The 23,786-nt window shown below is 48.4% G+C and overlaps 1 protein-coding gene and 1 long non-coding RNA gene across 5 annotated transcripts in view; both read left to right on the forward strand.

The window, feature by feature from the left end:
* Positions 1 to 19,675, forward strand: part of C13h2orf76 (similar to chromosome 2 open reading frame 76) — an 84,478-nt gene extending 64,803 nt beyond the window's left edge. For both annotated transcript variants that reach the window (XM_087580102.1, XM_087580100.1), the window contains one exon: positions 18,063 to 19,675. In XM_087580102.1, coding sequence (XP_087436228.1) covers positions 18,063 to 18,076 — 14 coding nt within the window. In that variant the 3' untranslated portion in view covers positions 18,077 to 19,675. The remainder of the gene's footprint in view (positions 1 to 18,062) is intronic.
* Positions 4,239 to 14,976, forward strand: LOC148001580 (uncharacterized). Of its 3 annotated transcripts, none has more exons than XR_015635863.1 (6): positions 4,239 to 4,342; positions 6,198 to 6,241; positions 6,579 to 7,245; positions 8,096 to 8,236; positions 12,337 to 12,679; positions 12,977 to 14,976. It is a non-coding gene; the product is annotated as an uncharacterized LOC148001580 (long non-coding RNA). The 3 variants fall into 3 exon arrangements; XR_015635862.1 differs by lacking the exon at positions 12,977 to 14,976 and adding an exon at positions 11,424 to 11,477 and having other exon boundaries at positions 12,337 to 12,724; XR_015635864.1 differs by lacking the exons at positions 12,337 to 12,679; positions 12,977 to 14,976 and adding exons at positions 11,424 to 11,477; positions 11,783 to 12,330.
* Positions 19,676 to 23,786: the final 4,111 nt, after the last annotated feature.

Here is a 23,786-nt window from a genome sequence, read left to right on the forward strand (position 1 = left end):
CTGGGGTGTGCTGGCTGCCAACCTTACTCTAGGGTCAGCAAGAGACCCCTCCTGAAAGGAATGAACAGAGTGGGAGCAGGGCACCCAGCATCCACGTCTGAGCTCTCCCTGTTAGGTGTGTGTGCACTCTGCCCCTGTGCATAACACACACACACACACGCACGCACACACACACACACACACACACACACACACACACACACAGAGAGAGAGAGAGAGAGAGAGAGAGAGAGAGAGAGAGAGAGAGAGAGAGATTAAAACCAAGATCATACTGTTCTGTGGTTTTTTTTTTTTATTTTTATTTTTAAGATTCTCTTTAGAGAAACTGTCCCTATCTTTGGCTGCCAGACATTGCATGAGGTGACAGCCAAGGCCATCTTTCACCCCGGAGTGTCAGCCGTACACCCCCAAGGCATTGGATGGTAGTTATTTTAGGGGGAGCTCCTGCTATAGGAGGGATGCTTCGCTTTATTTATTGTATTTTATTTTGCATTAGACCACACAAATAATGGTACTAGCATTTTTTTTCTGGGACATTTCCTGACTTTTATTATAGCAAAGTGTAATAGAACCAAACTCATTCGTCAGGAGAGAGCAGGTAGCCGGATATGGGTGATTCCAGGAGTCAATTGTGGAGAGGCGTTCTGCATCCTGGAAGACACAACCTTCCAAAGCAGTATAACTTCTCAGACCCTGGGGGTGGCTGAACACTGGCTGTGTTGAAGGGGCCTCTCAGCTAGCACGTGTCTGCTTGGGACTCTAGAGGGACGGCTGGCCCTGGACTTTGCCAGCAGGACAAACTGGTTTCATTGTGGTGACGGAGCCAGCTTAATGTCTTTTCTGAGACTCAGCTCCAAGAGTCTGATTAGCATGGTGGGAAGCACTCCGCTCTGTGGAGATGTTTAATAGAGTCCTTTTTAAACATTGTTTGTCTTATTCCTTCCTTCATTAAGTGAAGTGCTGAGTACACAGATGGCCTCCGACAACTTTTGCCTCAGTAAGTAGAAAAGATAGCCATGCTTTTAGTAGAGTGGCAGGACAGACTGCCGCAGGAACAGGGACAAGGAGGTAATCAGTTGTATACGTTATCATTTTTGTTGTATTAGTTTTCTAAGGTCTAGTTGAGCTTTGTTTTCAAAAACTGAATAGATATTTTTACTAAGGGAAAGAGTTGTGTTGTTGTTGGTGATGGTGGTGATGGTGGTAGCAGTGATGGTGGTGGTGGTGGTAGTGGTGGTTGTGGGGTGATGGTGGCAGTGATGGTGGTGGTGGTGATGGTGGTGGTGGTGGTGATGGTGATAATGATGGTGGTGGTGGTGACGGTGGTGGTGGTGATGGTGGTGGTGGTTGTGGTGGTGGTGACAGTGATGGTGGTGGTGGTGACAGTGATGGTGGTGATGGTGGTGATGGTAGTGGTGGTGATGGTGGTGGTGATGGTGGTGGTGACAGTGATGGTGGTGGTGGTGGTAATGGTGGTGGTGGTGATGGTGGTGGTGATGGTGGTGATGGTGGTAGTGGTGATGGTAGTGGTGGTGGTGGTGATGGTGGTGGTGGTGATGGTGGTGATGGTGGTGGTGGTGATGGTGGTGATGGTGGTGGTGGTGATGGTGGTGATGGTGGTGGTGACAGTGATGGTGGTGGTGGTGGTGGTGGTGATGGTGGTGGTGACAGTGATGGTGGTGGTGGTGGTGATGGTGGTGATGGTTTCGTTGCCGGGCATGTGTCACCACAGTGTGCATGAGGAGCTTGGGGGACAGCTTTGTGGAGTCAGTTGTCAGTTCTTCCCTAGCTTCACGAGATTTGGGGGTTGAACTCAAATCCTAATGCTTGTCTGGTGAGTACTTTATTTACCGAGCCATGTCACCAGCCTGAATGCTTCTTGTCTTTGTCGTTGTTGTTTGGCTGTTCTGTGTTTTTTGTTTTAAGAGGCACTTAGATCAAGTGCCAGGGAAAAGGTTGAGGCTTTAGTAGAAAGTGCAGGTTCCAAAGACTGTGGACAGGGACTGTGATTTCCAATAGTGAAATAAACATGGGAAATGACGAGAATTTTAGAAGAAAGTTTGGATAATGTGCATGACCTTGGGGTGGTTCCTGACCTTCATCAGATCTGACGTATGGATATGGAAAACTAGGTTAGAGAAGTCACAGTGGCTGGATGGTTGGCTCAGCAGTTAAGAGTGTATACAGCTCTTACAGAGGACATTAGTTCCGTTCTCAACACCCATCTCCAGGAGTTCACAACCACCTGTGACTCCAGCTCTGAGGGATCCCGCGCCCTCTTCTGGCCTCCGTGGGCACTGCACTCAGGTGCACAAACTCGCACACAAGCATGCATACCTACATGTAATTAACAAAATGAATCTTAAAAAAAAATCACATGAGGGTCAAAACACAAAGACTGGAAGAGTCTATTTGCATGTGTAAAGTAAAGGATTGGTTTCTAGAATATTTAAAGGACTTGTGCAAATCCGTGAAAAGAAAGCAACCATACAAAGAAAATTTACAAAGATTTGTATAAAAGGAATATGGGGGGAGTGTGGACAAGGTGCTTAGGAGGTAAAAGACATGCTACTAAGCCTAAAGACAGAGACAGACAGACAGAGATAGGGGCAGAGATTGACAGATTGGAGGGTGGGGGAGGCAGAGAATAAAAGAAACACTCGTATGTATAACAGATATGAGGCTACACGTCCCGTTTTTCAAGGAAACTGAAGTTAAAATAGCAGGCTGCTACTTTCCGTCAACAGACTGACAGAAAGGAACAGGTCTGGCAGCGCACTGGGAGAGATGTGTGCTGTGCTCCTCATGGAAATGTGAGTCTTGCACAGTCATTTAAGTGGGCCATTTCAAGGAGCGTCTGCTGAAATAGGTGCAAATTACAGGGACCTAGAAGTTCCAATTCTCGGAGTCTTTTCCTAAGAAATCTCTAAGAAGAGAATTCACTGTAGAGTTAAAAATAGGAAACTGTGACCAACCTAAACTGTGGTGACAGAGAGGCTGTCTTATCCGAGTGTCTCTGTGTTCTAGATTCCTAGTTAAGCAGCAATGGGGACATTGTGTCATTCAGCAACATGGAGTCTGAGACATATGACGAATACAATTGCAGAGGTCTCAAACAGATGGGATACAAGCTTTGAAAAGCACATCAGGTCGGTGAGATGAGGCTGGGTGGGTAAAGGAGCTTGCCGCCAAGCCCGAAGACCTGAGTTCAATCCCAGGGACTGCATGGCAGTGGGTGAGAACTCGTTCCCACAAGCTGTATACAAGTACTGTGGGTGATACGATGGCCAGTATCGATTTTCACTCTGACTGGGTCTAGAATCACCTAGGAGACAAATCTCTGGGCATGTCTGAGCTTCTAGATTTGGTTAATTATGATGGGAATGCCCACACTAGCTGTAGGCAGCAACATCCCATGGACTGGGCATCCGTCCCTCTGCTTCTTGACTGTGGATGCTGTGTGAGCAGTGCGTCACGCTCCTGCTGCTGTGCCTTCCCCACCAAGATGGACTGTGCCCTTGAAACTTTTGTCACAGCAACAAGACACACACACACACACACACACACACATATATCTTATGCAACATATATGTGCACAAAAGGACATGCAGGCAGAAGCTAGGGGCAGGAAACAAAGGCAGAAAGAGTCCAGTTGATAAGGCTTAATTTTACCAGACTATATCTGCATTCAAAATCATTAAAGCACATCTGCTATATATACAGTAAATTTTATTTTTTTAAGATTTATTTATTTTTTTTATATGAGTACACTGTACCTGTTTTCAGACACAACAGAAGAGGGCATCGGATCCCAGATGGTTGTAGGCCACCATGTGGTTGCTGGGAATTGGACTCAGGTCCTCTAGAAGAGCAGTCAGTGCTCTTAACCACTGAGCCATCTCACAATTTTACAATAAATTTTAAAAACAGCAATAACAACAACAACCCCCTGAGGTGAATGTCGTGAACATGTGATCATTTTGGTATATTATTTCCCTCTGAATTGTTTTTCCCACATTTATATCTTAGCACTTATGCATTTTAACTTTTACAAGTAATATTTACTTTTTAGAAACCATCTTGGAGGTGAAATATATATATAATTTTATAGATAATTACATTTATAATATTATACATATATAATATATACTATAGCTTAGGCTAGCCTTAGACTTGTTTTGTAACCAAGGATAAACTTGAACTCCTTATCTTTCTGCCCTTCCCTCCCACACGCCGAGATTCCAGAAATGCTGTTTAATACTGGTGCAGGGAGACTGAAGGCAAGTCCTCAGGAGGGCCAGGCTCCAGTGGAACCCTGCCTCCTAAATTCCCATATCCTCAGGTCAGTTCCCTGCTCACCATTCTGTGTAAGACATTTTAGGCATAATGTAGGCATGCTGGCATGTGTCTAAAGTTCCAAGTACTTAGAAGGCTGAAGTGGGGGGAGCGGTTTTTTAAAAATTTTATATATATATGTATATATATATGCATATATATTATATATACACATTTTTAAAGATTATATTTTTTACTGTGTGCACACACATGCACGCATGTGCGTGTGTACTGTATGTGTGCATTTGTGTGTGTTGTGTGTGATGGTCAATATATGCAAATCAGAGGACAACTTGTGGAGACTCAGTTGTCTTCTTCCTCTCTGAGACTGAGGGATCCAACTCAGGTCCTCACGCCTGGCAGTGAGCACCCACACCCTTGAGCCATCTCCGCGGCCAGGGGTTGCAGTCGTAAATACAGTTGAGAGGCCCCATTTTGTTGCAGTCAGACATCAAACCCCACAGTAGACCTGTGCTGGAGCATGAAGGACGCTTGCTTTCCCTGTGGAGAAGACAACAGGGCCCACAGTGCAAGAGTTGTCACAGTAACAAGACATATAGCTTATGCAATATACATGTGCACAAATTAGTGTCAAATGGGACACTCTCCGAAGTCCCTTAATAGCTAGGGCCTGACAGGAAGCCAGTTCTCATCACATGTGACGTGGTTCTCACAAAGAACTGTCTCAGATACTGCAACTTCATCTTGGAACAAAGAATCCTGACCCTCAGAGACATTGAGCCTTTGACCCCCAGGGACATCGAGCCACTCTGGCCCCCAGAGACATCGAGCCACTCTGGCCCCCAGGGACATCGAGCCACTCTGACCCTCAGGGACATCGAGCCACTTGCCTTGGCATAAAATCTGATTAGAGGTTTTCTTTTTGTTTACATTGCAAGCACTGAGTTGTCTGGGTCAATGGACTATGCACACGTGGGGTGGGGGAGGTGATGGCTCAACAGGTAAAGGTGCTTGCTGCCAAGTTTGATTTCCTGGGTTTGATCCCCAGGACCCACATGTGGAAGGAGAAGATCACTTGTTGCACGCTGTCCTGTGACTGCATACACACACGTCCAAACATGCACATTGCCTCTGATGTCATACCTCACTTTCAGAGATGCATGGAGATAGTGGCATTGGGCACTCAGGGAACACGATAGGACTCTTGTCCACCGTTACCAGTGGGCAGCTTCCAACCGTGTTCACCACAGGACTTAAAGCTCATCCTTGCCACCCTCAGTGCAAAGAACCTGTCTTCCTGTGTCAGAGGAGAGAACAGGCTCCGATGCTAACCACGTGGGTTGTGCGATCCTGGGGCATCTTTTCACCACACTGCTTTCCCAGATACATGCAACAGCAGTGATCCTGCCCGTATGCGACACCCGAGGGTGTGGCCCAGCCCGGGAATCTGTGGAGGACAGGAGGGGAGGGCAGGGCGTACCTCCTTCTGACAATACATTAGTCATTTGTGGCAGGCTCTGAGTTATTGCTGGATTGCTTTCTTAGTAGGCAGAGCAGTCCGAATGCAGGTGTGTCTGAGCAACTGTGTGTGCATACATGTGTGCATACATGATCATGTGAGGTCGTGTGTGTGCGTGTAGGGGGGTATGAATGCACATGTACATGCATGTGGAGGCTGAGAGCAGCAAATAGGTTCCATCATCGGGCTGGAATTAGCCACTTAGGCTGTGGCCATGGAGCCCTCGGACCCACCTGTCTCCTTTCCCTAGAGGCTTTCTGTAGACGCTGTGCTTTGAACTCAAGATACTTTGTGCTTTTTTAAAAAACATTTTATTTATCTATTATTTAATGTACATATATGTGAGTGATGTCAGTCCTCATCATCCACCGTATTTTGACAGGGTCTCTGTCGTTTGCTGCTTCTGATGCCTAAGCTGGCTGGCCTGTAAGTTTCTGGGGAATGCTCCTGTCTTTGTATTCTCTTTCATTGTATGATTGCTGAGATTGTAGGTAGGCTCTCCTGCCACCAGCTTTACATGGGTCCCGGGGATTCGAACTTGAGTCCTCATGCTTGTGCAGCAAGTGCTGTAATGGGGGGAGCATCTCCCTGACCCCAGGCAGCTGGATTTCTGTCATCCCTTTCTCATTATGGGTAGGTTTTGGGCGGACGGGGCTCAGCTCATGATGGCTGTTTGACCCCACGCTAATTCTCAGAAAGTCTGGGTGAATCCAATTAGGAAAGCTAATCCAATAAGAAAATGCTCTCCTCGTTGACTCAACAGTGATTTGATCTCGGCCCTCGGGACAAGCGGCTTAGGGCACTGTGGACTCAGCATCCCAGGATCTCACGGTGACCCCACAGTGTGACACCTGTGTCCCTTCCCTTCACTCTGCCTCCGGCATCTCTGGGAAGTGCAGGTACAGAGGAGAAGCTATGCCCGTCAAATCTTTCCATCTGAAACATTTATTATCCAGTGATTCAGACCTGAGATCAGCCTCCTGTGCCCAATTATGCATTTTGGGTGAGAACATGAACTTAAGAATTTAGGTAATGGCCTTTCTTCGAGAGCTCATACAATGTACAATGGCCCAGGAGAAGCATCCGGATGCGAGTCATCCTGCTCACATGGTGTTTTATAGGGTGTGGCCTGCCCTGTCCTGTGCTGCTCTGAGTGAGCACCCGGACAATAACGACTTTTGTAGGCAGCCAGGCTGAAGATGGAGAACATCCACTTTGGGCCCCAGACGATGCAAAGGCGGAGTGTGATTCAGTGGGTGACGTTCCTGTTACACAAGCCTGAGGATTCCCAGGACTCACTCAAGAAGACCAGATGGCGGGCTGGAGAGGTGGCTCAGCGGTTAAGAGCACCGGCTGCTCTTCCAGAGGTCCTGGGTTCAGTTCCCAGCACCCACATGGTGGCCCACAACTCTCCATAACTCCAGTTTCCGGTAATTCAACACCATCTTCCTACCTCTGTGGACTCCTGAATGTGTGTGGCACTTATATACCTAGGCACATACGCACATACACATAAAATATTTATTTTAAGAAAAACCCAGATGGACCAGTGAGATAGCTCAGTGGATAAAGAGGTGTGTGGCCATGCCTGATGACCTCAGTTTGATCACGACCTACATGGCAGAAAGAGAGAACTGGTTTCTTCAGGTTGTCCTCTGACCTTCACACACACACACACACACACACACACACACACACACACACACACACACACACACTCTACCCTCAGCCAAAGCTGAGGAGGCTTAGAGGTCCCAGGTAGCCAGCCCCTGCCACCTCTCTGCTCCACACTCTCTGACTTCAACTCTTTCTGGCATGAATGAATGGCTTGGAGATTGGGTTTGGATTTTAAAACAAGGTTTGGCAGGTTCCTCACACTCATTATACAGCAAAAAATAATTCAGTAGGCCTGTATAGAAGGAATATATTTATATAATCAGCTCCATAAGCTTGAATAGACTGGGCTCTAGAAAAGAATTCTCAGTGCTCCTGAATGCTTATGTATTTCAAAGGGAGTTGAGAAAACACGATTGGGAATTGTGTTAGAGGGGCTGGGGTGTGGCTGGGTCAGCAGGCTGCTTGCCAAGTGTGCATGAAGCCAGGGGCACGATCCCCGACACCATGTGACTGGGCGTGGTGGTGCATGTCTGTAATCCCGGCAGGACGACGGGAAGGTCAGAGTCACCGTTTATATAACAAGGTCAGCCTGGGCTTGGGGAGACCAGGTCTATGAAAGAGAGAGACAGAGAGACACAGATATTATCCATCTCCCTTCCACAGGGGCTGTATCTGCATCTCTGGATATTTCTGCCCAAAAGTTCCCTATATGCCAGAGGCAGTTCTGTGCCTTGTGAGGATCTCACCCCCCCACCCCCCCGTAAGCCAGAAGACAAAACATTCTGATTACCCACCATAGGGAAGGTAAGTGTCCTAGACTGTCATCTGCTTCCTTTTGAATGGTCCCTGGAATGCGGAGCAGAGAGCCCAACAGTGGCTTCTAGGACTGTCACCGTGCAGTCTCCCTCACTTGCCCTGAAGCAAAGTTGCTTGCTTAGAAGTGACCTAGAAGTGAGCTTGTGGTGACATTAAAAATTATACGGATTACAGAAGGCGAATGGTGCACGTCTGCATGGGCAGAGTTATTTGTCTTGCTGTGTTTGCTTTGGGCAAGCGTGAGGAGAAGGAAGGAGCATCCACTTTGCAGTCAGGCGGCGGCAGCACGAAAAGCCAGAACCCACCAGCACTGACCTAGACTCTGACCTTGGTGGGGCAGAAGCCTCAGTCTTTCACTCCATTAAGTGGGATGTCCATGCTGACCTCAGGATTGCCCTTGGGCTCAGGGGAAATGACCTAACAAAGTGTGTAGCACACGTATGTGATTCCCGCACACCCATGCTTTGTTAGCAACATTAATCTCAACTGGCCCCAAGCACACTAGGGCTGGGGAGATGATTGTTCATTTGGTAGGGGACTTGTCACACATGCATGAAGCCAGGCATGGCGGTGTGTGTCTATAATCCCACTGCTGGGGAGGCAGACACACACATTCCTACAGCCCACTTGCCAGCCAGTCTGGCAAACCGGGGAATGCTGGGTGAAAGAAAGACACAGTTTCAGAGAACACGGCTCTGTGGTTAAGAGTGTACTCTTCCAGAGGACCTGAGCCTGGCTTCCATTCCCTGTGGTAGATGGCTCACAAATGCCTCCCTTCTAACCTCCAAGGGCACCTACATTCACAGGCACACATCTAAACAATTACAGAAAGTAAGGCTTTCCAAAAGAAAGATCAGGTAGAGTGAGCGAGAAAGACACCTGCGACCTTTGCCCTCCCCACGGGCATGGACGGGCACACACACACACACACACACACACACACACACACACACATGAACACTACACACACCACACCATACACACACACACACATGAACACTACACACACCACACCATACACACACACACACACACACACACACACACACACACACACACACACACACAAGAGCCTATAGGTGCTGAACAAAATGTTATATCCCACACAAGTAGGACTCATGGTGCCAGGACTTCCAGAGAGGTAGGCACATCCACCATCCTGCTCGCCAGTGTCTGCCAGTCAAACTCTCAGCTCCTCAGTGGCCCAGATGTTCTCAGTGCCCAGGAAGGACCCTGGTTTTCCAAGAACCTCTAGTCTTTCTAGCTCCTTTTCTGGGTGAGTTATACCTGGCTGCAGGGGACCCAGAGCACGTAACCTGATATCTGCCTTTTCTGACTGGTTTGTTTTCCAGTTAGGAACAGTAGGCTCCTTCAAACAACAGAACAGCCACACTTCCTCTGTTCTCTGGGCATACCTTGCCTCAAGTTTGGGTATAGAGCAAAGGGTTACAGAGAGAGGCCAGGAGTGGTTTCTGGGTAGAATAGTCTTGCAAGGTCAGTTTTTGCAGTTTGACTTTTCTGGATCCGCCGCAGCTCAGGACCAGCTGTTGGCTGCCTCACCACTGATGCATGGAGCTTGTGTCCTCCCTGCCCTTTCAGCCCACATTCCTTACAGTCCAGGCAGTAGTTAGTGCCTGTCTGCCCTTTGTTGGCCACCAGGTGGCAGCAGAGTCTGCCAAGGACCGGAAGCTGTGGGCAGAGCCCGTGAGTCACCAATTCATCACCTAGAGTGGGTGGTTGGCCCACCTGCGGGTGTCTGGCCTTGGAGTTAAGTCAAATCCTTTGGCTTGTGACTGTGATGGCACTTGCCAGTGCTCAGAAGGGGTGACAGGATGGCTAGTGTCTAACGTTTGATTTAATTTAAAAGCCAGGACCTAATTATTCTAAAGCCACAGCACGACTTCTATATTGTGTCTCTGTTGGTGTGTGTGTGTGTGTGTGTGTGTGTGTGTGTGTGTGTGTGTGTGTGTGTAGGGGACAGAAGTTGACATGAGGTGCCTTCCTCTATTTTGGGGACAGCGTTGCTCCCTGAATCTCTGTTCACTGATTGGCTAGACTCACTGACCAGGGAGCGCATTATCTGCCTACCTCCACCTCACTTCCTGTACTGGGGTTGCAGGTGCACACCACTATTCCTGACTTCACATAGGTGCTGGGGATCCCGCCTGGTCCCTCACAGGAGTACAGCAAGCACCTGCCCACTGAGCCATCCTCCCCAGCCCCCATCCTGCTGACTTCCAGAGTGTGAAGGATGAGCTAACATCTTACAGAATGCTCTGCTTACACGCTGAGGATCGTTTTTTTTTTCAAGGCTGAAGACGGAAGGTCATAAACAAGTTCTAAAAGCTCCCCAGCCTGATACACTGCAACCAGCAATGCACCTTCATTGCTTGGGCCTGTGATGTTCTAGGGTAAACTCCCCTCACCAATGGCAGGATAATCCCTGCCCAGCAGGGCATCTGCGAGCTGCCCTCTGGGACCCAGGTATCAGAGCTTTGGAGGCACGGGGGCACCTGTGGCATGAATATGAGAACTAGTCAGAAGAAGGAGACATCCCCTCTTTCCTTCCTGAGGCCCGGATGTTCTCTAATAAGATGGGGCCGTGCAGCTGACTCATGTCTTGTATAAAACCCCATGCTTGTCTCTCACTTACCTTGACAGTTAAGAAACTTCACACTTAGGCAGCGTATCAGAACCGAGGACAAAAGATGAATATGCATTATTAAAGGGATTCACTAAGTTGGTTTACATGACAGGCTGGGCCAGGCAGTCATGGCCGTCCACACTCTGGTAAAGCTGAGAAGCCAGCAGACACCCACTCCAGGAAGCTGCAGGCCTCATCTGGAGCTGAGGGCCTGGAGGGTCTCCCATCCACAGTGGAGAGCTGAAGAGGCTGGGCTCTGTAGGTTGGAGTGGCAGCAGCAGCAGGATAGACGCATTTGCCAGCAAGTAGCAGCGGCAGGCAAGCAGCACTGCTTCTTCTTGGATCCCTTTTTTATTTATTTAGTAATAGAGCATTCTGTGTTCTTTGACAATTTTATGCAAGTAAGTAATGTATTTGGATTATCTGAACCCCAACTTTCCCCTTCTGCTTCCTGTAGACACCCCCAAACAACTTTCCTTTTAATCTCTTCCTCCCCCTTTTTTTTTTTTTTTTGTAACCCATTCTGTGCAGCCAGCGGTGCCTGCTGGGATGCTGACCGGGCTTGTGCAGGTTACCACAGCTGTGGTGAGTTCACGAGTGCACTGAGTGTGTCATGTCCTGAAGACGGCATTTCACAGCTCTTCACCACCACATCCCCCTCCTCCCCCTCCTCCTCTTCCTCCTCCTCTCCCTCCTCATCTTCCTCCTCCTCCCCTCCTCCTCTTCTTCCTCTTCTTCCCCCTCCTCTCTTCTTCCTCCTCCCCTCCTCCTCTTCTTTCTCTTCTTCCCCCTCCTCCTCCTCCTCTTCTTCCTCCTCCTCCCCCTCCTCCTTCTTCTTCTTCCTCCTCCTCCCCCTCCCCTTCCTCCTCCTCCTCCCTCCCTTCTTTCAGCCTCTCTTCTGAGATGTTTCCTGAGCCTTGAGCATGTTGGCACAGGTGTCATCTTTAGGGCTGCGCACTCAATAGTCACTCACTGTTGGTACTGGGACCAGTTTGGAGTCTCTGCACAAACGGCCGCCCACTGCAGAAAGGAACTTCTCTGGCCAAGGTTGAGAGCAGCGCTAATCTAAAGGCATAGCATAGACGTTTAGAAGGCACTTTGACAACGTGCCGTGGAGCTCTTCATGTCTGGGCTATACATTGGCTCAGACTGAAGGATGTTGGTGGTCGGGATGCGGATCCTCTCGCTTTCCACTCCCTTCCCTGCCTCCTGCCTGGGAGTCAGAGAGCTGGGCTGTTAACCTTCCCACCCCCATTCCCAGAAGATGTCAGAGCAGACCCCACTTCTGCCCCGTGGGCTCTCCTCCCTTTAGAGACCCCATCAGGCTGGTGAGGTGCCTGAACTCTCCTTGGAGCCCCTGCCATTCTGTTGCCCGTCTGTCTGTCTGTCCATCCATGGTGCTAATAATCTTAATAAATTGCTAATCCCCGATAATCCATTTCAGAGTCCGCTTGAACCACTGCTCTCCCAGTATTCAACACCTAACAGTGAACAAGAACCCTCATTACCACACGGTGAAGGCCGAAGGGTGCCATGCCTGGTCCTCGGCTGGCGCTCAGTGACTCTGTAGACCTTCCATGAGCAACCGAAGCCACATTTCACAATTTTGATTTGCCCAGCAATGAGGGTCAGCAAGCCCTCAGGAGGCTAAGGGGCAGTGCGTGTGGAATGCTTACTCTGCCAGGCCTTGGTGAAGCACTTGTAGATACAGCTGTCCATTGTAACCTGGGAGGGCTGTGGCTGCCTCGGGCCAGGATGCTGGCACACCCTCTACAAAATGGAATCAGGTTTGCCTTTGATTTGCGTACGTCCTCATAAATATATTTTAATGTTTGTGGTGTATGCGTGTGTGTGTGTGTGTGTATGTGTATGTGTATGTGTGTGTTTGTGCGTTTGCAGGTGCACATGTATATATGGGTACATGTGTGTGTGTGTGTGTGTGTTCGTGTGTTTGCAGGTGCACGTGTGTATATGGGTACGTGTGTGTGTGTGTGTGGAGACCAGAAGACAACCTCTGGTGTCATTTGGATGACCATATAGACTAGCCTGACTGGTTAGCAAGCCAAGAGTCTCCACCTTTCCAGAGACAAGATTACAAAGGAATGCTGCCCTATCTTGCGTAAAACGAAAATGAAAACAGACAAACAAACAAAAAAGACAAGGCTTCTGGAATCCTACTCAGGTGGATACGGTGCTTGTTTGGTAAGCACTTTTCTGATGGAGTCAGAATGGAAAGGAGTCTTTTCAAAATCTGACTCTGTCTCTCCCGATGGGTCCCCAGTTTCCTCCTGACAAAGTGTACTCTCTGGTAAGGGAGAGGAGACCATGCAGTCCCTAGTTCCATCTCCCAGCTTTTCTCTCACTGTGTGCTTTGCTCCACTGTGTGTAGCACAGCCCACCACCCCCTCCACTGCTTCCCTTGGACGCTCCAGGTCTCCACCCTGCTCAGAATCCTCTCTGCTCTCTCTCAGAATGCTCTGCTTGCTGCTGCAGCCCTGCCCCAGACTCTTTTCCACCTTGCGAGCTGTTGTCCTGATCACATCCCTAAGACCTCTCCAGTCCCCAACTCTCCCACCCTCACCCCACCACACTACCATCTCCATCAGCAGGCTCAACCCTGTCCTTTGCTTCCTCGGTGTAACCATCCTGGCTGGAGTAAAGATTTTCTGAAGGCTCTTGCGCCCCTCCCCTCTGCCCTCAGACGACAAAACAAACTCTAAGGAAATTGAATCGCCCTAGGAGTCTCTGGACACCGGTGTCCACCAGAATGGAAGCTTGTCTCCCAGGGAGAGATCTCTTTCCCACAGTGTAGACTTGTGAAGCGAGCCTGCGTCCCACACAACGCTGCCTCAGTCCGGACAGGACCACACCTTGACCAGGCCTGCATAGCTTTGCAGAACTCTTGCCTGCTATTGAGATCTAAACCTCCTGTCATCCTCAAAGAGGGATGCGGGAGCAGGGGGTTCCCTGTTTCTCTTCCTGTTGTGGCCATGGTGACTAAATCTCCTTTCTCTGCTTTTCATTAACACGTGTCTCCTCAGATGGCCTGTTAAGAATGGTGGCTGACCCTAACAACTGAACACCAACCAGCTCTCACCGGAACGGGCATAAGAAATAGTTTATTCTGGAGCCAAATATGAGTAACTGGCTCAGGGACACAGATTTACGCCACCCCAGACTCTGTCTCCTAATGTGTACGTCATTTCAGGATGTTTTTATGCTAACATTACTAATCAGAACAGTACTAAACCAAGATAATTTTTCAAATACGTGGGCAGAACATCCCAGAGGTAGGTTACGGCCCAGGAGAGAACCCTTAGCTACAGGCCTCAATATTCTTAGCCCTTTGGTTGGTGGAGAATAGTCTTGCTAACATATCCCTAAAGGTTTTAACCCACTAGCCATGGAATGTTAGTCTGACAGAAATGAGCAAGGAATGACTATCTAGAGGGCTAAAGATCACCCAGGGTAATTGTAATTAGCCTCCGGACCTGCAACATTCCAACCTCCCCCCATCTTTGAGGCTCCAATCAGTCAGCCTTTGCAGACAAAGCTTTGTTCTAGGAATCCTTTCATAAAGCCATGACCTCACAGTTTACTAGAACACTGGTAGTATGCTGTGACTTGCTTTGTTTTGCGTGGTGGAGATGGGACTCAGAGCCTAATGCATGATGGTCAAGCCTCTGCTACTGGGCTATGCTTTTTCTGCATCTCCACTACCTGGCACACGAGGGGAACTAACAAACGCATGGCTCTGCATGTCTGTGCATGGATGAGTCAGTTGGCTCTCCATCTTGCATGGCATCTCCTTCTTGAATTTACTGGGCTTTCCAGAACTTGCATTAGGAGATTCAGATGCCAGCCATAATCTCCAGATACACTAGCCACCGCACAAACAGCTCGGCAAGATTCTCTGCGCCGTGTGCAGATACCGCAGTTTCTCCATGCAAAGTCCCTGCCGCACTTTGGGGTGTGGACCTGGCTGTAATTGGTTTGTAGGCTTAAGCTGTCTGGGAGTCTGGGATGTGATACAAGAGACAGAGGTGGCGTCCCAGCTACTGAAGCCCCTGACGTAAAAAATGAGGTAGGATGCATCCATTGGGCGGGATGCACAACAGCCATCGACATCAACTAATGAGACCTTCTTCTTCCCTGTCCTCGGAGATGCCTGCACTCATCTACAGGTTGCCCTTCCAAGCCATGTGACCCTATCAAGGTCTTGTTTCACCACGGTGATTTGTTGCAGTAAAAATAAGGAAGGAGTGTGGAAGCAGCTAAGGTCACTTTGTGCAGAGACCACGGTACTACATCATGTTAAATAAAATGTCACTCGATCGTTTTCCTGTCATCTCTTCAGAAAGCACTGCAGATAATTCTAGAAAAGTGTATGTGTGGTTTGGATTTGACTCTGACAGTCAGCCCAGGGAGTGGCACTGTTAGGTGTGGCCCTGTTGGAGGAGGTGTGTCACTGTGGACGTGGGCTTTAAGATTCTCACCCTAGCTGCCTGGAAGTGAGCACTCTGCTAGCAGCCTTCAGATGAAGGTGTAGAACTCTCAGCTCCCCCTGCACCGTACCTGCCTGGGTGCTGCCATACTCTCAGCTCCCCCTGCACCGTACCTGCCTGGGTGCTGCCATGCTCCCACCTTGATGATAATGGACTGAACCTCTGAACCTGTAAGCCAGTCCCAATTAAATGTTGCCCTTATAAGAGTTGCCTTGGTCATGGCGTCTGTTCACAGCAGTAAAACCCTTTTTAAAGAATTTAGTAAGAACATGTAAATAGGGGCTGGAAAGATGGCTCAGTGGTTGAATGGAGAGTACCGCTCTTGCAGAAGACCTGAGTTCAATTCCAAGTACCAAGCCCAGCAGCTTACAGTCACCTGTAACTCCCCTTCCAGAGAGTTCCAATGCCTCTGGCCTCCATGGGCACCTGTGCTCACACATGCGTCTGTATACACACACACACACACACACACACACACACACACACACACACACACACACACAGAGACTTTCACAGTTTCTTCTGTGTACTTCCTCAAAGAGAGAGTGTCAGACATGAAATTCTTTCAGAGGGACTTAGGTGAATTCTCCCAGGGGCACACAGATTGCTTACTACCTCAGTCTTGAGGTATTAACAGGGTAAAAGAGGCTTGGGAGATGAGTCAGTTGGTAGAATACTTGCCTTGTACACACGAGGCCCTGAGTGCATCCTATAAACGTATATACATATATACGTGTATATATATGTACATATACATACACACATGTGTACATGTATATACATACATATACACGTGTATGTATGTATGTACACATACACATGTGTATATACACACATGTACATATACATATATACATACACATATACAAATACACACACATATACACATATACAAATATATACAAGTGAAGCAGCACATGCTTGCATTCCCAGCACTAAAGAGGCAAGGGTAGGAGGAGTGCTGCTTGGTGGCCAGAAAAGCTAGACTAATTCACAGGCCAGTGAAAGACCCTGTCTCAAAAACAAACATGTTACAAACTAAATTAGACAGTGGGTTGACACCTGCAGTTACACACACACACACACACACACACACACACACACACACACGCACACACACACACACACACACGCACGAGTGTTTACATGCACACACTGGCAGTCAGGGTTATCACACCTTCATCCAATTGTCACTCCTTCACAGCCCTCAGCACAGCAAACCGGATTACGTTTTAAGCTGCTTTCTTATTTTTGCTATTCTGCCACTGGACTGATTATGCAGAACTGCACGGCACGTTGTTGCCTCTGTGGCACCCATTCTCCAGGGACAGACAAAGCTCTGCTTTCAGACCATGCCCTGGTGCTCTCACAGGGGGACGCACGCACAGGCGTCTGCCCTGTCCGCTAAGACCCCAGACACTGATTTTACATGGGCTTTTCAGAAGAGCCACACCAGGCAGGAGGCTCAGAGGCACCAAGATCCGGGATCTGTTAATACTTTCTTTGTCTCGAGTGGCAAGGGAATAAATGCAAGGCAATCAAGAAAGAGCCCGTTTGCCAAAGAGGACAGAAGGCAAGTTGGCTGCGCAGAAATCACCTGGAATCACCTCGGGGAAGTGCTGAGTCACTCCCAGATCAGGGACAGCAAGGAGGCCTGGTGAGTGACAGTCCTGCCTGACTGTGCCTCCGGACAACAAAGCCTCAGATCAAAGTGAGAACAGATTTCTGCATCAGAGTAAGGCACATTGTGAGAGCTTCCTCTCTTCTCGGGGATGATGGCCGTCAGTACCACAGAGGATACCTCCTGTCTCATTACTGTCCTAGTTAGGGTTCCAGTGCTGTGAAGAGACACCATGACCAAGACAACTCTTAGAAAGGACATTTAATTGGGGTTGGCTAACAGGTTCAGAGGTTCAGTCCATTAACACCAAGGCAGAAACATGGCAGCATCTAGTCAGACATGGTGCTGGAGGAGAGTTCTACTTCTTAATCCAAAGGCAGCCAGGAGAGGAGTGTTTTCCAGGCAGCCAGGAGAGTGTCTCAAAGCCCATGCCCACAGTGACGCACCTCCTCCCAGGTCACACCTCCTCCCAGGCCACACCTCCTAATATCACCACTCCCTGGGCCAAGAATTCAAACACAGGAGTCTGTGGAGCCGAGGTTAATCAAACCACTGCAGTTACTCAGCGCACCGCCAACCTCCTCAACGTTTTACTTCTTAATGACCCTTCCAGAACATTACAGGACACTGACATCCACGTGTAACCATCCTGGGAGGTATGAAGAGATCGTAAAGAGACATTGTGCCTGTCACTTTGGTTACCAGTGGACCCCAAGAAGGTACAGTTCCCCAGGCGTCCCTGGCAGGGGGAAGGGAAAGATCTGGAAGCAGGTGACTGTCAGAGGGCCAGCATGTCTCCCAGAAGAGACTTCACACAGTGCTGACAATGAGGCCATGAGGGAGACAGGAGCTGAGGTGATGCTGGGTCGGTAGCAGGCAGGACCACACTTCGAGCAGGTGTGGCTCTGCACGCCTCTTGCCCTCTGTTTTAACCTGAACCACATGTCAGGACTCAGAAGCTGGATTTACAGGGGACAGGACCTTTTGTTTGTCCCGTTTCTCAGTGTGGCCACAGCAAATCAATTTGTTCTCTCTGCTTTTCAGCACCGTCTGTCTAGCTAGCCTCTTGAGGACGGTTTCTCAAGCTGAGCCGAGCCTCGGGGACCCAAGCTCTGACCCTTGCTGCTGCAGTGACGCTGGTGCGGAGGGACACGATCCTGGGTGACACGGAGAGAGAAGACTGCCCTGAATTCTCTCACAGGTTTTCTGACTGAGGGGAGAGGCTGCCGTCTCAGCTTGCACCATGTCTCCTCAGGTCTCCCCCCTCTGCCTCCTTTGAGCGGTTTATTTGATAAAAAGAGAAAACATGTTCTCCAATACGTTACATAGACCAAAAAGATTTACTATAAAACATTTTGCGTATGTATGTGCTTGTGAATGTAGCACATGGGGACGTCAGAGGACAACCATGGGAGTCGTTTCTGTCCTTTCTACCATGTGGGTCCCAAGAATCGCCCTCGGCACTCGGGCTTGCACGGCAAGCCCCTTTACCTGTTGAGTCAGCTCACAAGCTTTCTTTTTCTAGTTACGTCCTTCAGGTGACACCAAGAAAGTGTCTCAATATCCCGAGACAGATGACTCTGATTCTGCGTTGATCTGGCTCTTGTTTTCTGAGACTTTCCCCAAACTACTCCCCAGACAGCGTGGTTAAGTCCTGGAAGGGTGAATAGGAAGACAGGAATGGGTTCAATGACATTGAACTGCTGTGCTCTGGAACACATGTGCCTCCACATGCAGGTACACCTCAGCTGCCTTTTGAGTGACCGCCTGAATTAATGGCTGCTGACAGCTGAGAGTGGATTTTTATCCTCTGTGTGCACAGCCTCCATAGTCTTCATTTGGAACAAATGTAAATCCCCAAATGTAAATCCCAATCATAAAAAGTACACCGTGAACCTAACGTTCCACACAGCTTCAGATACTGCATGTAGCTCCCATCTCCTTTGCTTTCCTAGAAGTAAAAATAGCCTCAGGGCCAGGATGGCTCGTTTGGTAACATGCTTACCAACATGCATGGCCTGTGTTTGATCCCCCAGCAGAGCACACGCATGCCTGGTACACATGGCTGTAACATAGCACTTGGAGGTGAGGCAGGTATTAGAAGTTCAAGGTCTCGGGTGCACAGCAAGTTCTAGGCCAGCCTGGATACACAAGACTGTCTCAAACAGATAAAACAACGCTGTCCTGAATTTCATTTTTATTTTTTTAAAAGAACAGCTTTAGAAATCACACGTCTAGGGCTGATGTGGTGGCTCTGTGGGTAGTGGCCTGTGCTGCCAGGCCTGGCAACCTTCCTTCGATCCCCAAGTCCCACAGGCTGGAGAGAGAACCGGCTCCTGCAAGGTGTTCTCTGACCCGCACATGAACTCTGTGCATGCGTGCACATGCTACACACACACACACACACACACACACACACACACACACACACACAAACACACATACACACACATATACACACACATATACACACATACACACACATACACACACATATACATGCACATACACGCACATACACACACATACACACACATACACACATACACAAACATACACACACACATACACACACATACACACACACATACACACAGAGTAAATTTAAAGAAATGAATAAATAAATGTAATTAAAAATGTTAAATCATATTGTTAAATGATAGTGTTTAGTGTGTTGTGTTTATTTATAGAAATAATATCAAAAAGGAATCTACCCTAAATTTGTTTTTAGCTAGCATGCTTCCTTGAAACACAAGGTTTTTGTTTGTTTGATTGGTTTTGGTTCTTTGTTTGTTGGTTTGTTTGTTTTGCCCTAACTGTCTTAGAATTCAATTTGCAGAGCAAGCTGACCTCAAACTGACAGAGATCCGCCTGCCTCTGCCTCCCCAGTGCTAGAATTAAAGGTGTGGGCCACCATGCCCAGCCTGAAAGCAAACATGAAAGGCAGCCTTAGAAGCCGTGTAACTATGCATCCTTAGACAGTATTATTCAGCTTCTGCTTAGCATCTGAGGTTTGCGAAATGGCATCTTATGACATCCTGCGTTCTGTTACTTGCCTTTCCCCATCCCATATTACATTTTTACGTTTTACTCAGCTATAGGCTCTTCATCATCTGAACGGCACAGTTTACACTTGAAGGCCCCTGTAGATTAAATTTGGTTGCTTTCCAGTTTGGAGAAATTATGCACAATAATGCTACGTAACTTAAAAATACTTATTTTTTTGTGTGTGTATATGTGTGTGTATGTGCGTGTGTGTGTGTATGTGTGTGTATGTATGTGTGTGTATGTGTGTATATGTGTGTGTGCGTGTATGTGTGTATGTGTATGTATGTGTGTGCATGTGTGTGCGTGTATGTGCGTGTATGTGCGTGTGTATGTGTGTGTATGTGTGTGTATGTGTGTGTGCGTGTATGTGTGTGCATGTATGTGTGTGTATGTGTGTATGTGTGTATGTGTGTGTATGTGAGTGTGTGTGTATGTGTGTATGTGTGTGTATGTGTGTGTGTTTGTGTGTGTATGTGTGTGTGTATGTGTGTGTGCTGTGTTGTGCCACAGCACATGTGTGTAAGTCACAGGGCAGCCTCTGGGAGTGAATTCTCTCCTTCCACTGGGGGGTTCCAGGGATGGAGCCTGGGTCGTCAGGCTCGGCAGCAAGTGCCTTTCCCAGCTAAGCCATCTGAGCAACACTAGGAACAATGTGGAGTGACAAGGGAGAGTGAAGGAAGAGAAGACAAGAACCTACCAGACACAGGAGGTCTCAACAGAAATGACCTATACCTAACAACCACAGTAGGTCCAAACAGAAACAAACTACCATACACAGTAGGTCTAAACAGAGAGGAGCGGGGAGAAAGGAAAGAGAGGGCAGAATGGAATCAACTCGAGGCCTGCTGCAGAGAAAAGACTGGGGGCAGCTGTCACACAGGTGGAGCTTCTCTCTGTGGGGAAGCGAGGAGCAGGCTTAGGCAGTCAGAGCAGTTTCTTTTTTGTGGACTGTATGGAGTGTTTCTACCTCCTTAACCGTTATCTTGTTTTATGCTGACTGCACACTCGTGTGAACAGTTATTCTAATGGGTGGATGGTTTGCTTTTCAGCTCTTTGAACGTTAGATACCTCCCAGTCCTCCTTAGAGGCTGGGAGAAGCGGGTACACTCTGACTGTAAATATAGTGCTTTTTACTTTTTCCTTACATACAATACATGTTTTGATCATATTTACCCCAAGTCTTCTCAGATCACCCACAGTTCCTTCTCTCCCTCTCCCTCCCTCCCCCACTCCAAGATATTCCTCTACAGCTGAGTTTGCCCGAGGCAGCTGCCCTGTGAAATGCTGTCTGAAAGATGTCTGTCCTTGTCTTTTTACAAACATCTCTGGGTGAGCACTGTGGTGTGTTCCTATAATCCCAGCGACATGGGAGGATGAGTGGAAGAACTGAATTCCAGACCAGTCTGAACAAATTAGTAAGACTTTAAGATAAAAAACAAACAAAACAAACAAACAACAAACAGCTAAGGCACGGTACGTACACATCTGAAATCCCAGCATGTGGGAAACTGAGGCCAGAAGGTTGCCATGAGTTCAAGGCTAGCCTGGACTAAGGCACGACCCCCCCCCCCAAAAGAAAGGGAGTCTCAGTTGTTTGCTTTGCAAGCACTGGGGTCTGAGTTTGACCTCCAGAGCCCAGCATAAAACGGGACATGGGTTGGAGAGGTGGTTCAGCAGTTAACAGCCTTGGCTGCTCTGCCAGAGGAGGTGGGTTTGATTTCTAGCACCTACCTGGCGACTCACAGACATCAGGAGATTCTAGGTCCAGGGGACTGATGCCCTTTTCTGACGTCCTGGGGCATGAGGGCTTTGATGAACCAATGTCGTATGTATTAGTAACTCTCTTCTTTTTACTATGCAAGACTTTCAGAAGGGTGATGAACTAGTTTTGTTTCTTCTGGAATTTTCTTCCATACGACTGATAACCGTTCTATAAATTATAGTAAAAGCACTTTCCTCCTTCCCCTTTTTTCCCCTCCTCTCTCTTTCAGCCAGTGCTCCAGGCTGGCTCCAAACTTGCTGTGTAGTGGAGGATAACCTTGAGTTCCCCATCTTCGGACCTTGACCTTTCAAGGGCTGGAATTACATGCTTGCACCATTGTACTGTGCAAAGTCAATGTCCCGATTTCACCAGCAGGTAGCTATAGCTTCCTCTTCATGCTACTCCTTAAATCACTTCCTGCCTGAAAGATCAGGTACAGGAAGGGGCATCAAAAGCTAGTGCAAGGGCTGGCAATATGGCTTAGCAGGTGAAGGTGCTTGCTGCCAAACCTGAGGACCTGACTCTGATGCCTGGGTGCCTGGGCCCCTCTGACCTCCACATGTGCACTGTGGCTTATGTGCACTCATGCACATACTCATGTCTACACACATGCGTACACACACACACACAGGGATAAATAAATGTATAATATATATATGTATAACCTTATGTGCTGGTGGGTGGTAACGGTTTAGTAACTGCTCACCAGTGGTGCTGCAGACATTAACAATTGCAAGAAGTGTTCTAACTTCAGAGAAATTAAAATATGCAAAATATGTGTCTCTGAATCAACAAAACGTGGTGCCTCAGGTTTCCGTCTCTGTGTGGGTCTGTTTTTAGGTTTTCTGTTCTATCTATTCCTGGGCTTCCACCACACTGTGTTAATTAGGATAACTTTAAAATACATCTTGATATTTGGTAGGGCGCATTTCCATGCCCGGCTCGTCACGAGCACCTTAACTTGACTTTTGGTTCCTCTGCAGAGATGTTGGCGCCAGCTTCTGGAGAGCCCGTACTTTCACACCCTCCCTACGCATGCCTGCCAGGCACACCTTAATTTGGGCAACCTGATAGGATGATCAAGCCACCTCGACTTGTCCCCTTGCTTCTCTGTCACCCACCTTCTTCTGGGGTGCACATTGTGTATGTATATGCTGTGTGTGTGTGTGTGTGTGTGTGTGTGTGTGTGTGTGTATGAGTGTGAACATGCAGAGGGCAGAGGCCAGAGGACGACGTCAGGTATTTTGTTCTATCCCTTAGTGTACAAGATGCCAGGCTGCACCAAAAAGCCCCAGTGTTCCTCGTTCCTTCTCCCTATAGGACTGGGGTTACAGAAGCATGCAGACAAGCCTAACCCCCCCTTTTTAAATTTACTTATTTTTGTTTTATGCAATATGGGTGTTGCCTATATATCTGTACACCATGTGAGTACTGTTGCACAAGGCCAGAAGGCAGTGTTGGATCCCCTGGAACTGGAGTTATAGACAATTATGAGCCACCATGTGGGTCCTGGAAATCAGACCTGGGTCCTCAGGAAGAGTAACCAATGTTCTTAACTGCTGAGCCATCTCTCCAGCCCCCACTTCTGGCTTTTTGTGAGGGCTCTGGGATCTGAACTCAGGTCCTCATGCTCACACAGTGAGCCCTGTTAACCCACTGAGCCATCTCTCTAGGCCATTCTTTGGAAACAAAATTCTCAGCATGTGCCACTTCTGTTTTGGGGTCCCACACTTCAGGTCTTTTGCACTGTCATAGTCATCTCCTATCCAGATACTCAACACCCAGAGACAGCCCATATTTCCAGGGCCCGCTGATATCCCAAACCTGCTTGCTCTGCCATGCCAGTTCCCTCTGGGGGACACCATGGTGAAGGCAATTGCCCAGGCCCAGGTCTCGCCTGCTAACTGACTCCAGTGCGCCCTCGTGTGGCCAACTGCAGCTGTGACTCTCATTCACTA

Source organism: Rattus norvegicus, chromosome 13, assembly GCF_021556685.1.
Source record: "Rattus norvegicus strain SHRSP/BbbUtx chromosome 13, alternate assembly SHRSP_T2T, whole genome shotgun sequence".
Lineage (NCBI taxonomy): Eukaryota > Metazoa > Chordata > Mammalia > Rodentia > Muridae > Rattus > Rattus norvegicus.